This window comes from Daldinia vernicosa, assembly GCF_022497035.1.
Source record: "Daldinia vernicosa strain CBS 139.73 unplaced genomic scaffold F5Y00scaffold_43, whole genome shotgun sequence".
Lineage (NCBI taxonomy): Eukaryota > Fungi > Ascomycota > Sordariomycetes > Xylariales > Hypoxylaceae > Daldinia > Daldinia vernicosa.
Genome location: NW_025953959.1, coordinates 1 through 12756, shown reverse-complemented (window position 1 = coordinate 12756; position 12756 = coordinate 1). Strand labels below are relative to the sequence as shown.

The 12756-nt window shown below is 41.5% G+C and overlaps 4 protein-coding genes across 4 annotated transcripts; 2 read left to right on the top strand and 2 right to left on the bottom strand.

The window, feature by feature from the left end:
* Positions 1 to 370: 370 nt before the first annotated feature.
* On the bottom strand, positions 371 to 1774 carry F5Y00DRAFT_243664 (uncharacterized protein). Its single transcript, XM_048008717.1, has one exon. The coding sequence runs from the start codon at positions 1306 to 1308 to the stop codon at positions 706 to 708; it is 603 nt and encodes a 200-aa protein (XP_047862390.1). The 5' UTR covers positions 1309 to 1774; the 3' UTR covers positions 371 to 705.
* Positions 1775 to 2621: 847 nt separating this feature from the next.
* On the bottom strand, positions 2622 to 5195 carry F5Y00DRAFT_254566 (P-loop containing nucleoside triphosphate hydrolase protein; the record flags this gene model as incomplete). Its single annotated transcript, XM_048010181.1, has 1 exon — positions 2622 to 5195. One exon carries the CDS (start codon positions 5193 to 5195, stop codon positions 2622 to 2624), a length of 2574 nt encoding a protein of 857 aa, XP_047862389.1.
* A 248-nt stretch (positions 5196 to 5443) lies between these two features.
* Positions 5444 to 7524, top strand: F5Y00DRAFT_243661 (glycosyltransferase family 4 protein; the record flags this gene model as incomplete). Its single annotated transcript, XM_048008716.1, has 2 exons — positions 5444 to 6103; positions 6164 to 7524. Coding segments are annotated over exons 1-2 (1436 nt in total), but the record flags the coding sequence as incomplete, so codon positions are not given.
* Positions 7525 to 8404: 880 nt separating this feature from the next.
* On the top strand, positions 8405 to 9910 carry F5Y00DRAFT_271926 (interferon-inducible GTPase-domain-containing protein; the record flags this gene model as incomplete). The annotated part of the gene is made up of 3 exons (XM_048012884.1): positions 8405 to 9093; positions 9158 to 9509; positions 9569 to 9910. 3 exons carry the CDS (start codon positions 8405 to 8407, stop codon positions 9908 to 9910), a joined length of 1383 nt encoding a protein of 460 aa, XP_047862387.1.
* Between the last annotated feature and the right edge of the window lie 2846 nt (positions 9911 to 12756).

The window sequence follows — 12756 nt, the reverse complement described above, 5'->3', positions numbered from 1 at the left end:
GAATTCGACTAGTTAGTACCTCGACGCAGCAATCTCAACAACTTGGTGTATAAGAGGAGATTACGAATGCTGCGGCAACCGTAAGTATTTCGGACTTCCCCAGGCTTTTGATTGTAACATATGTCCATTTATGGTTTGGTTGTCCGCGGGGCATGAATAGCCCGTAAGAAATAAGATAGGTTACGTATTCAATCTATTATCATTTGAAATCATCTCTGGGGCGGCCACTCTACTATCCCGTGTATTTTTTAACATCGTCCCCTCAGGTGCAAGCGTTTTATCATTATATTAAGCCTTATCAGAAAATTCAATGACTATGTCCTCAAGTGCGAGAAAGACAAAGGTACACTGCTGGTCTAATAACCTAATTGGTTGACTTCTTTGATACTATTCCTAAGATTGTATGCTTCGACCCTTTTCGAAGCTTTGCTTTATTAACATAAGTGGAGTATGTATCTGTGTCTATCTCGCACTTGAGGACATATCATTAGATAACAATCAAGGAGTGTCCCTAAACCCAGCCATACCTACCAGTCCAGCCCCTATTCTTGCCCAACCTAAATGGGCCTTGAAACCAGGCACGCCCGCTCCCATGCAGAAAAAGGAAAGAAAAAGGAGAGAATATGGAGGTTCTTCTCAAACTATAAACCTGAACATCTGAAACAGCCAATGCAGTAACAGTCACCGGAGTGTCATCGGACTGGTTTAAAACCAGCCGACGCTCAAGCCGTTAGGCGCGTTAGCGCCATCGACCACGAAGTCCTGTCCAATGACGTTGATGTCGAACTGGCCGACAGCTACCGTCTCCCAGTGGAGGGTCTTGCCAGCGGGGCAGGGGAAGCTCTCGACCGCCGGGTTAGCAAAGCCGACCTTGTCGAAGTTGTAGAAGCCGGTGGCATCATCGAAACGCACGCGTGCCAGCTGAGTATCACGCAGGTTACCCGAGGATAGGTTGGCCAGGTCCGTGAAAGAGTTTCGAAAGAGGTCAAGCGCCTTCTCGCCAAGCACGTTATCGCCGTTGCCTATGCGGCCGGCGTGGATGACCAGGGTGCAGGTCTTACCCGCAGCGGACTCCGGGATTGGGATGTCATATAGGGTGCTCGTCTCAATATTGCCGTTGCGTACTGTAGCAGTTTGCACATCCTGGGTGTTTAGGTTGCTGATAATGTCGTGGTTCTTGATGATGCTAGGCACAGCGAAGCCGGCCCAGGCGCGCTCCTCTCGGGCACTAACAGTGTTGGTGCCAGTTGGGGCGGCGAGGGAGAGGGTAGCCGAAACGAGGTAAAGAGCGGCGGTGGTGTACTTCATTTTGAGGTTATGTAATAGAATTGGGGTTGATTATTAGATTGAGAAATGGTATAAAGGGTGAGATAGTGGTGGATATCTGTGCTTGTGACTGTGATTTGTTTTTCCGTGATAATAATGTTCTTTCTTTTGGCGGACGAGATGCCTTCTTTTATAGTCATTCAAGAAGAACTCAACACTCAGCATCTCGCGATATGAACGTCCTAGGGAAATGCAACGGTATTCTAGGTTGATTCTATTTTTACTCGAATATATGTCTATGTCTACCTACCTGTTAGCCGTGAGCTTACGAGGGGCTTCCAGCTGCTGACGCTAACAGAGTACGATTTCCATCGCCTCTTGGAGGCCCAACACTAACAGCAGAATCTAGTCCATAGCTATTAGCTCTTAAAAAAATAGCTCTAAGATTCTAAGAAATGGGAAAAATCACCACCGCCTCATTTGAGCTTGAATATAGCCAGATGGCAAACTACCCGGTACCGGGTGACTGGCAAAGCCCCATAGTCGAAGCATGATATAACCCCATATCGACCAGTAATGGCGAGTTGCGAGGTGATAACGATAGCCTATAGCTTAATACCCCAGCGTTAAGGCTGAACTTGTTGTCAGCCATGTGTGTTCTTGAGTTTTCTCTAAGCTTCAGCTCCGCTAGTATAGTAAGCCTCCAGGACTACGCTAAGTACGGCTAACACTCCCCGAAGGATCGAAAGGTCTGTCATACGCTCTGTTGACATTTATCGTATAGCTCTCTAATACGGAATGGCTGCGTGGGCTGACAATTCAACTCTTTTTGCATGTAATTGGTCTCGTATCGGTTATAGAAAAACCATCAGCTAGCATCACGAGGCGGAAGTGCTATCGAAGGATATACCTTCAACTTGCCTAGTTCTGTCCAGCTGACACTATTAAGTAAAAATATTTGGAGTTTTACGTAAAGGGTGTGAGGAGGGCATCGTATTCCGGTATTGACCAATGAAGTACTGTCTGACACGCTTCATGAATTTCGCTCTGGGTAGATGGTCGTAAGACTGTCGTAAAAGGCTCGATAAGCATAAATTATCATTATTCCGTCTGCCTGTCATCTCGGTAGTGCTTAACTGAAGAGATTACTTCATTGTTGTACTCGATATCATGACATCTTGAAGGTCATAAGTGTCGGAAAGTTGTAAAGTAGTATCTGGGGTCTTTATATGTATCGGGGATAAATGTTCGTCTTGCACGTATTGAGCTATTTTATTAATGATATTTGTATGAGAGGTGCCTACATACCTCCTAACCGAGATAGATTAACCCTACTATGACTACGGATTGCGTCTCTAACGCTGGCGCGGTCGGCCTTTCCATCCGCTTGCTTCTTCTCCTAGTTTCTTAAGTGCCGAGTCGTAATCAGATATCTTTCTTTCGAACGCATCTTCTTTCTCCTCGGTTATTCTAATGCGCTCCACATTCTTGCTCCTTTGGATAGCGGCCTCGCCAGCCACTTCATTCCAGAACCACCTTGCCTCCGGATTTGTGAACAGTGTCCACGCCTTGCCCGTCTTCCCAGCTCTGGCTGTACGGCCTACACGATGAATGTATGAAGCTATGCTGGACGGCATATCGTAGTTGATAACGTGATCTAGACTGGGAAGATCTATACCGCGAGCAACTAGATCGGATGCGACGAGAACACGCAACTTTCCAGCTAAGAACGACCGAATGGTGCGTCTCCGGGCTACGTATTGTGTTGTCGAAGTAAGCGTACCGACAAGAGCGCCCAAGGTTGGCGAAAGCAATGAAAGAAGACGTGAGAGACGTAAAGCGGTTTCGTTTGATTTGGTAAAGATTAAAACACTCGGTGTGTTGGTAGTAGGGGGGATGATATCGGAAGTCCTACGTGATCTATCTAGACCCGAATCGGAGCCCGAATCAGAATCCGAGTCAGAGTCCGACCCAGACGAAGAAGTTTCACTATCTGAAGTATCACCTCTGGACCTGTTATGACCGATCTGTCCCAATATGTAATTGCTCTGAAGTAGGTCCAACAGGAAGAGCGGCTTGAGATTAGGGTCGCTAACTTTGAGAGCAGCTTCTCCGAGCGTTTCAGGAAGCGCAAGGTCAGCTTGACTTATAGTAGCTTCTACCTCTTCGGCGCTACCCGAGCCCTCCAGTATGATCAACTTAGGCCAGCGAAGTTTTAGCCCTTCCAGACGGTCGAGATCCCTTGTCATCGTAGCGCTGAGAATGACCTTCCGAACACCTGACAGGTTGGACTGCTTGTGGTTTCGCGAGCCATCGCCCGACTGTAGCCGCGGAATAACTACATCTAGCCATTGTTGGAAATTTTGACCGAGCAGTTTGTCGGCTTCATCAACGACGAGCCAACGGACGAAGTCCAACGAAAAGCCGGGTGTGTATTTAATATGTTCGACGAGCCTCCCCGGAGTGCAGATAAGAATATCAACCTTGGATTTGTATGCGATTACGTGATTCGGTAATGTTTGGATCTTGTCTTCCTTCTTTTGAATCGCTGCTCTCTCTTCATCTTCGGTATCGTAACCCTTGTCGCTCTCGTCATCAGAACCGTATCCACTCTCAGAAGCAAGTCTCCTATTTCGTTTAGCGAATGCTTCTGGGTTATATTCCTCTTCTCTCTCGACAAGCGAAGCTTGTTCTTGGTCGATGGATTGGCTACCCATCGATATGCCGACACGTACTCTCCTCTTAGTGCCATTTAGAGCAAACGCACCCGCACACTCTTCGCATACTTGCTGAACCTGCTTTACAAGTTCCCGAGTTGGAAGAACAATCACAGCACGGAGCCTCGTCAGATGCCGATTGCCTTGGCTCAAGTCTCGTACTAGAGGCAGGACATATGCTAGAGTTTTTCCAGAACCGGTCGCGGCAGAAACTAAAATATCACCATGCATATTCTTGTCATGATGGGGAAGAAGCAATGGTATTGCGGCGGTCTGTATAGCAAACGCTTGGTTATACCCATTTGCAGCTAACCTTTCGGCTACTTCAGCAGTGATACCTAGGTCTGGAGAAAGTCCGAATTCCGTAAAGTGCGCCGTAGCCTGCGGAGATATACGAATTGGTTTCGCCAGCCAGGACGGTAACGTCTCGTAGGCCGGTTTCGTAGCCTCGGGGATGACCGGCTTAGGCTGAGGTAGCGGTTGAAGGCCATGGATCTCGGGTGTTTCCGCATCCACGTCTAGAGAGTTATCGGCGGCCTTCGTTTCATTCCCATCGCTGACATCCGGCGCATCTTGCATTGGCGTATCTTCATGCTTGTCTGCAATAGGTTGCAACTTGGGAGCTCGTATCGACTTTGCCGCCCTTTCTAGGACCGCTTTATGCCGTACTGGAGTTTCATCCTCAGTTTCATCGAGAGCCTCTAGATTTCGCTTCTTTTTTTCTTTCTTTTTAATCTTCTTTTCGTTCCCCCCTTGACCCGGCAACTTGGGAACCTTCTCTGGAGTTAGCTGCTGGGTTGCTCCCCGTTCTGACGCGCCGAGCTTTAGAGCAGTCAAAGTTTCGTCTGGTTGAGCTGGAGCCTCCGGTTCTAACACGGGCGGCTCCTCTGAATATTCTGTATCAGCATGTAGCTCCTTGGGCTGTTTTGATTTCCTGCTCTTCTTTTTTGACTCCTTAGCGATGTGGCTCTCATCCATCAACCTAGCTTTCTTGGCAGGTGGCTCATTTCCATTGGTATCATCCTTGAAGTGGACATGCTGAGAGGGTTGATGATAATCAGATTGGCTATCGACGGGTTTTGATGGTGGAATGTATCTGGCATAAGCTGTCGGCTGCGACTTCACTACAGGGTTCGACACTGTTTCAATGGTCTGCAGTAGCTCCGGGCTCTTAGCAGTCCCTTTTTGTGGTGGCACATATCGCGCATACATTTTTGTAAGCCTGGAAAGCGCCGTGCTTCGAATTGGAGAGAATGAATTCAAAAGAAGTTCCAATAATTCTGCCATCGCATAAAAACTTGGCCGCCTTCCCGATTTAGTTATCTTGGTGGGTCTCAGATAAGAGCTAGAGCTCTATCGATAACCGTATCATGTGGGGCTAGTGGATCAAGAGCGTGCTAAAACATGCTAAGGTTAGGATGTATTCCAACCCCGGATTTCTAATTAGCCAATCTAAACCACTTCAACACTTGAACCATCAACCATACGATTAAGCGTTTTATCGGTCGTCTATTGATATATCTAATGACTTGATTACAACAGCACGGTGATTCCTAACGCTTTCCCATCACGGAAGTTCTTAATATTCTCGAATATGACACGAAATTCTTTCCGACGATCCGCTCATCACCCGCCACGATGCCGCACCGAACGTATAATATCGCCATGGTTAGCGATTTCTTCTTCCCCCAGCCCGGAGGTGTCGAGAGTCACATCTACCAGCTCGCTTCCAAGTTAATAGACCGAGGGCACAAGGTCATCGTGATAACTCATGCTTACGACGACCGAAAAGGAGTTCGCTACCTCACAAACGGCATCAAGGTCTTCCACGTCCCCTTCGCCGTTATTTACCGATCTGCCACCTTTCCCACCGTCTTCTCCTTCTTTCCTCTTTTCCGGAATATCATCCTTCGCGAAAAAATACAGATCGTTCATGGTCATGCCAGCCTGAGTACCCTCTGCCAGGAGGCAATGCTACATGCTAGGACCATGGGACTACGAACCGTCTTTACCGATCATTCCTTGTTTGGCTTCGCTGATGCGGCAAGCATCTTGACTAATAAACTGCTCAAGTTCACACTCAGCGATGTCGACCACGTAATATGCGTCAGTAATACATGGTGCGTTTTCTATCATTCACTCGGCTTTCGCTTAAATACTTCCGCTCACATCTCTCAAAGCAAGGAGAACACAGTTCTTAGGGCAGCCCTAGATCCTCTCATGGTCTCCGTAATTCCAAATGCTCTCGTCTCGGAAAATTTCAAGCCCCTACCCCGTCCAGACCTGAATAGCCTACCATTCGTCCAGCATCCTCTACCGGCGCACCCTCTCGGACCTAATGACACCCTTACTATCGTTGTTATTAGTCGTCTATTCTACAACAAGGGGACAGATCTCCTCATAGCAGCCATCCCTCGAATTCTAGAGAATCATCCGAATACGCGCTTCATCATTGCCGGCTCCGGGCCGAAGGCTATCGAACTAGAGCAGATGATCGAACAGAACGTGCTGCAGGACAAGATCGAGATGTTGGGGCCCGTGCGGCACGAAAACGTTCGAGACGTGATGGTGAGGGGTCACGTCTACTTACACCCCAGTCTAACAGAAGCATTCGGGACAGTCATCGTCGAAGCCGCTAGCTGCGGTTTATACGTCGTATGTACGGCTGTCGGAGGTATCCCCGAAGTACTTCCGTCACACATGACAGTATTCGCGAAACCCGAAGAGGATGACCTCGTAGCCGCGACTGGGAGGGCTATCGCGGCTCTCCGTGCGAATAAAGTCCGCACGGAGAAGTTCCATGATCAGGTCAAAGCCATGTACTCATGGACCAACGTAGCGAAGCGCACCGAACGCGTCTACCAAGGCATCTCGGGCGACGTCAGCGAGGCCGAGTTTTACGGGTTCGATGTTAATCACGACCCACATTGGCATGCCACGCGCGGGCGCAACTTTTCTCTAATCGACCGGCTCAAGCGATACTATGGTTGCGGCGTCTGGGCTGGTAAGCTGTTCTGCCTGTGCGTCATCATCGACTACCTGATATTCGTGTTCTGCGAGTGGTTCTGGCCCAGGGACCGGATCGATTTCGCGCGGGATTGGCCGCGAAAGAAGTTCGAAGGCGATGACGATAATTAGGTTTATGACGTGTAAAAGCCGTCCGGGGACGCACTCGTTCATGTAATCGAATGCAGGATTTACTAACTGATGATAGGTCAAGCAAAAATTTAACAGCGAATAGAGATACCCATTACTTAATGATGTAGTTTATGTTATTGTTGCGCGCCGACCTTAGGTACCTAGGTACTCAGTTGAGGACAGAGCAATAGTATCATTCTTCCATACCTAATTCACTTATAAATCAACGGCATAAAAACATCATCATATAATCTTATCCGAGGACTGTCAATACGACGGAAGGACTACAGAAGATAATTCCATTATATCCGTTCCGTCAAATGCAACTCTCTAAAACTTAAGACCAATAATATTTACGTAGAGACATTCTTTTAAGAAATACGACAGATCATTTGGGTATTTAGCAAGTGAATCGAACAAGCGAGCCTCTCGATCAATTTCATTGATACCCAAGGCTAGATCATGCCACATCTCAAATCCGGGCCAACCCTTATCATCGCTTTTTGTTGACTCGTCGCCCCTTTTCTACAACGCCCAAGCAGTGACCAGCCGGTGGACGTTGATGAGCGCCTGAAAAATGCGCTAGGTGACCACAGACATTTATGACAGCACTGCTCAATATTAGGACGCTGCTGCTGTCCACTCATTTGCCTATGCCTCAATAACGACGTAATCAGTGATGTGATTTAGATTCAGTACATTGTACAGCCTAAGGTAACACAAGTGCTATGTTGTGTTGTGGTAAGAGGCCATTGGTTGCGAGCAACGAAACATCGAGTCATAAAAGCAACTCCGGGTTTTACGGTTAACTCGACTCGGCGTACCTTTGCAAGATACTACTACTACTACCTTAGCGCTTTCTACGTTCGGGCAATCGAGGCCACCACGTGTCTTCGGAAGCTTCGTATGTGTGTCGGATCAGAATACGTGGTGGATAGTCCTACTCTAGGAGTAAAACACACCTGGATGCTACCCAGCTTAACCCAGGTATATGATTCAGAAATAGGTAATGATCGTTTTGAATCGATTGTTAAATAACGTAAATGGGCGTACGTCGATTTCTAGGCCCAAAAATAGGGGGTTTGATGTCCATCGAGTAGAGACATTTTCGAATTCCTAACTAATTTTTGTATTCCGCACAAAGTCTATTAGTTTTCAATTGCTACGAACGCTTGTCGCCTCTGAGATAATATTTATTCATACTGAAATTTTCATGACTATCTATCCCATAGTCTAAAACACGGTGGGAATACCGATCCTAATATCGTCTCGATAAGAGCATCATGGCAGGTAAGTGCCATAAAGTTCGTATCATCGGCTCTAATATTAATACTCCTACGACAGAAACCATTCCTATGATTGCTTGGTGGTTCCTTGACAAGAAAAAAGCATTCGAAACCGAACAGAAATATAAGGAGACGAATAAGAGAATCACAGAAGTTCTCCTTGCTCAAGAACAGGAACGTTCAGCTCGGCAGGAAGCCGAACGTAAAGAAGAGCAAGAACGCTTAGCCCGAAAAGAAGCAGAGCACCGCGAAAACCAAGAGCGTATAGCTCGAGAACAAGCGGAACTTAGAGAAGATCAGGAGCGCTTAGCCCGAGAACATTCCGAACGTAGAGAAGCGCAGGAACGTCTAGCCCGAGAGGAAGCAGAGTCCAGAGAGGAACAAGAACGCCTAGCTCGGAATGTAGCAGAGGCTCGGGAGATACAGGAACGCATAGCCCGAGAACAAGCAGAGCAAAGAGAGGGACAAGAACGCTTAGCTCGACGAGAGGCCGAACAAAGAGAAAAGCAAGAACGTCTGGCGCGAGAGCAAGCAGAATACAGAGAAGAACAGGAACGTCTAGCTCGACAAGAAGCAGAGCTAAGAGAGGAGCAGGGACGCTTAGCCCTAGAACGAGCAGAACTTAACGAACGTTTAGCTCGAGAGGCCGAGAGGAAGGAAAGATACTGGCGTGAACTACGCGAACTGTGAGACCATACTATGAATCCTGTTCGAATTACGAGCTGTTTTGACTAACAATATTCATAACAGTGGCGTCCTACCAGACAGCAAAATCACCGACGCCGATATTAAATATGCCCGCACCGTAGCTGGATACGAAGACGGAGCTGTCAATATCGCCCTTATCGGCAACCGAGGAACGGGTAAATCCTCCCTCATCAACTCGTTGCGCGGTCTAAGTCACGGCGATCGAGAGGCGGCCGAAGTGGGCGATGTCGAAACAACTTTGAGACGGAAGAAGTATAGAGACAGCAAAGGATTCGTCTGGTATGATATGCCAGGATCAGGAACTCGAAACATTTCGGCGTGGCAGTATTATTATGATAACGATCTTTACATTTACGACAAGATCGTGCTCGTCCACGGTAGCGCCCTGACCGAAGTAGGCTTACAGCAACTATCATTAGATATTGAACAAATCTTACTAACTTGATTGTATAGTCAGACTTGAGGGTGCTGAAGCTATGCCAATACAGAAAGCAAGAATGGGTTTCTGTACGGTCTAAGGCCGATTTGCACATATGGAACTATAAACGACGAAGGGGAATGTGCGCCGCCGATGCCCGCCAATTCTATATCGACGCCGTTCGGTCGGACACATCCACGTATAACGCACGGAACGGGGATTCGGTCGAAGATTTAAAGCTGTCCGTGAAAGACTACATAGTCTCCGACATGGGTGTTTTCCAGCTTGTCACCGGCTCCAAACCATTCGAAGACCCTGTCCAACAAGTAATCGACGAAGCCGGGTTCTTAGAGGAATTGGGATTGTTGCCCGGATAAATGAAGAGCAAATTGGGGACATTTGCGTTGCTTCAATTCCTTTACGTGTTCAACCCTTCTCCTTCTTACCTTGGAAGTTGTGATACGGGATTAAGAATGCTATCATGAATTGTATCAATCAACTAATACTCCCCGGCGGAGTGCGATTGTAGGTTAAGTTTCCTGGGGAGTAGGGATATGTTTTTGATAACATGGTTTCAAAATATTTCTGAGAGGCTCATCAGTTCACGAGGAGCGTCGGTGTAATAAGTGAGGGCTATTCACACCTTAAAGCTTGCGGTGGAATATTATTCGTAATTCAGGTTGTTTCATTTTATGACAATGGATATAAAACATTAAGTAATTAAGACATGGGACTGGCGTGTTAGGTATGTACCCGTACGTATGTTAAGGCCGTCTGTACTCATATATGCTACTGGCATCGCTTAACAAGCATGCAATATTACTTACTCAGATCGCAGAGATTGCTGAAATCAGAAGTAACATCCCCGAGACCGACATTAGCCATGAAGCTGGTATTAGATAACTGAAGGGAAGCAGCATTAAGAGTCTCCGTGGGTCATGCTGCATCCGTTGTCGTAGACCTTAAAGCCGACCTGGACGCAGTAGTAGTGCTGGGCGCATCAGTTGGGGCTGCTGTCATACTGGCCAATGTTGAAGTCGAGACATATCCCTTAATTTTGGCACCGTTTTCGTCAGCGTCACCCTCTCATACAAATTGAAAGAATCCTAGGTAAGATTGCTTTAGCCTAATAGTTAAGCTTAAAGGATATGCGTAAGGCAAGTCATAGCATGCCAGTTATATGCGGTAGCTGCGAAACACCTGCCTTATCTTAACAAGAAGAGATGGTAATCGCCATGGTCCGCTTAACGATCAACCACGGAGGATGCTGTGCTACCTTAGATCCCAGGCGTTCCTAAGCCCGTCGAGGGATTGCGACCACCACGCAAAAAGCTATTGTGAAAAGAATTGTCGGTAGACAACTTACTTAAATCTTAGGCGTTATTTAAACCCGTCGCGAGATTTACGTTATAACGATTTTAATCGCGAGAAAAATATCTTAAGCGTTTTTTAAGCCCGTTATAAGATCTGTTAAATAATTCATGTATTAATTAAAAGTGATGTTATTTTTAAATTATTTTACCGGGCTTATAATGTAAATTATTTTATAAAATAAATGTATACATTTAACCATTAAAATTATTAATAAAATAATATGGTTTTATTTTATTTTATAACATTTTTAAAACACGGTTAATATATGCGAAAAAAAAGTTATATTAATGATTTAAATGGTTTAATTAATTTAATAATTTAATTTAACGATTTAATGATTTAATAAATTTAAATAATATATTAAAAATAAAAAATCGTAAAAATGTTTTTAAAATCATTTAATTAAATTTATTAAATTAATTAATTATTTATTTTTTATTATTTAATAATAGTTTTTTTAAAATATTTTATATTTATACGATTTTAATATTATTAAATCCGTTTTATTTTAAAAATTTAATTAATATAAATTATATTTATTAAATATTTTATTATAATTAAAAAATATAAAATAAATTAACTTTATTTATAAATTATTTATTATTATTTATAAATTAATATAATTTTATTTTTAAATTAATATTTTTTATTTTTAAATTAATATTTTTTATTTATAAATTATTTTATTAATTATTTTATAAAATATAATTATATTTTATTAAATTTATTATTAATTAATTCGTTTAAATGTAAATAATTTAAATATATTAAAAGATTTATAATAAATAAAAATTATAATTTTTTAACAAGTATAATTTATTATTTTAATATTTTAAAATTTTAAATTAACTTTTAATTAATTAATAATAATATTATATTTTATTTAAATATATAATCGTATTAATTAATGTAAATAATTAATATTTAATAATAAAAAAAACAATTAAAAATATAATTAAAATTATTATATATAATAATTAAACGAAATTATAATTAATAATTAAAAATCGTAATAATTATTTAAAATATTAATTAAAAAATAAAGTTAAAGTTAAAGTTAAAATTAAAGTTAATTAATAAATAAAAAAAATTAAATGTTTAAATAATTATAAATATATAAACGGGTATAATCCCGTTTTTAAAAACCGGGGGTTTAAATTATTATTTTTACTTTTATAATTATATTTATTTAAAATTTTTATTAAATTTTAAAAAAAATATATTATATTAATTATTATTTTTATGTAAATTTAATTATATAAATTATTTTTTTTTATTTTATTATAATTATTAAATATTTTAAAAAATAGTAAATATATTTTTTATTTTAATAAAAAAATAAAAATATTTAAATAATTATAATAAAAATTTTATTTTTATTATATTAATTTTAATAATTTAAAACGTTAATATATTTTAAATTTAATATTTAAAATTTTTTTAATATTTATTTAATTTATTAATTATTTTTAATTTTTTTTTTTTTTTTTTTTATTTTTATTATATATATTATATATATTATTTATTTTAAATAAAATAAACAAATATATTTTACCGTTTTTTTATAATTTTAAATATTATATATTAATTTATATAATTTATTAATATATTTATTTAAATATTAAAATTAAAACGTATTTATAAAAAATTATTTATTTAAATATTATTAAAAAATGTTATAAAAAAATTTTATAAATTATTAAAATAATTTTTAATATTTATTAAATATAAAAAAATTTAATAAATTTTTTATATTTATTTTTTATTATTTTTATTATTTTTTATTTATTTTTTTTAATAAATAATAAATTTATTTATTATTAATATTTATATATTATTTATATTTTAA

Bases quoted from the DNA above. Each gene is read 5' to 3' on its own strand.
- F5Y00DRAFT_243664 (XM_048008717.1), bottom strand. From the start codon at position 1,308: ATGAAGTACACCACCGCCGCTCTTTACCTCGTTTCGGCTACCCTCTCC.